At 69.7% G+C, this 211-nt stretch overlaps 1 protein-coding gene across 1 annotated transcript in view; it reads right to left on the minus strand.

Moving 5' to 3' along the window:
* Positions 1-133, minus strand: part of TTC26 (tetratricopeptide repeat domain 26) — a 51,063-nt gene extending 50,930 nt beyond the window's left edge. The window contains exon 1 of the mRNA XM_010131136.1: positions 1-133. Within this exon, the coding sequence (XP_010129438.1) occupies positions 1-133 (133 nt within the window).
* Between the last annotated feature and the right edge of the window lie 78 nt (positions 134-211).

Here is a 211-nt window from a genome sequence, read left to right on the forward strand (position 1 = left end):
CCAATGGTATCGCGCCGGTGAAGTCCGTCTTGGCCGGGAGATCTTCCAGCTGCGTCACCTTCTTCCCTGTCTTCCTCCGCCTGTCTCCCGGCGGCGGGGTATCCCCCACGGCCGGCTTGGCCCGGGAGAGCATCTGAGCAGGACGCAGAGCGGAGTCGGGTCAGAGCGAGGCCTCGGCGGAGCTCCCCCCGCCCCAGGTCAGGGAAGCGCC

Source organism: Buceros rhinoceros, unplaced genomic scaffold (genome assembly GCF_000710305.1).
Source record: "Buceros rhinoceros silvestris isolate BGI_N320 unplaced genomic scaffold, ASM71030v1 scaffold17832, whole genome shotgun sequence".
In the NCBI taxonomy this organism is placed as follows: Eukaryota; Metazoa; Chordata; class Aves; order Bucerotiformes; family Bucerotidae; genus Buceros; species Buceros rhinoceros.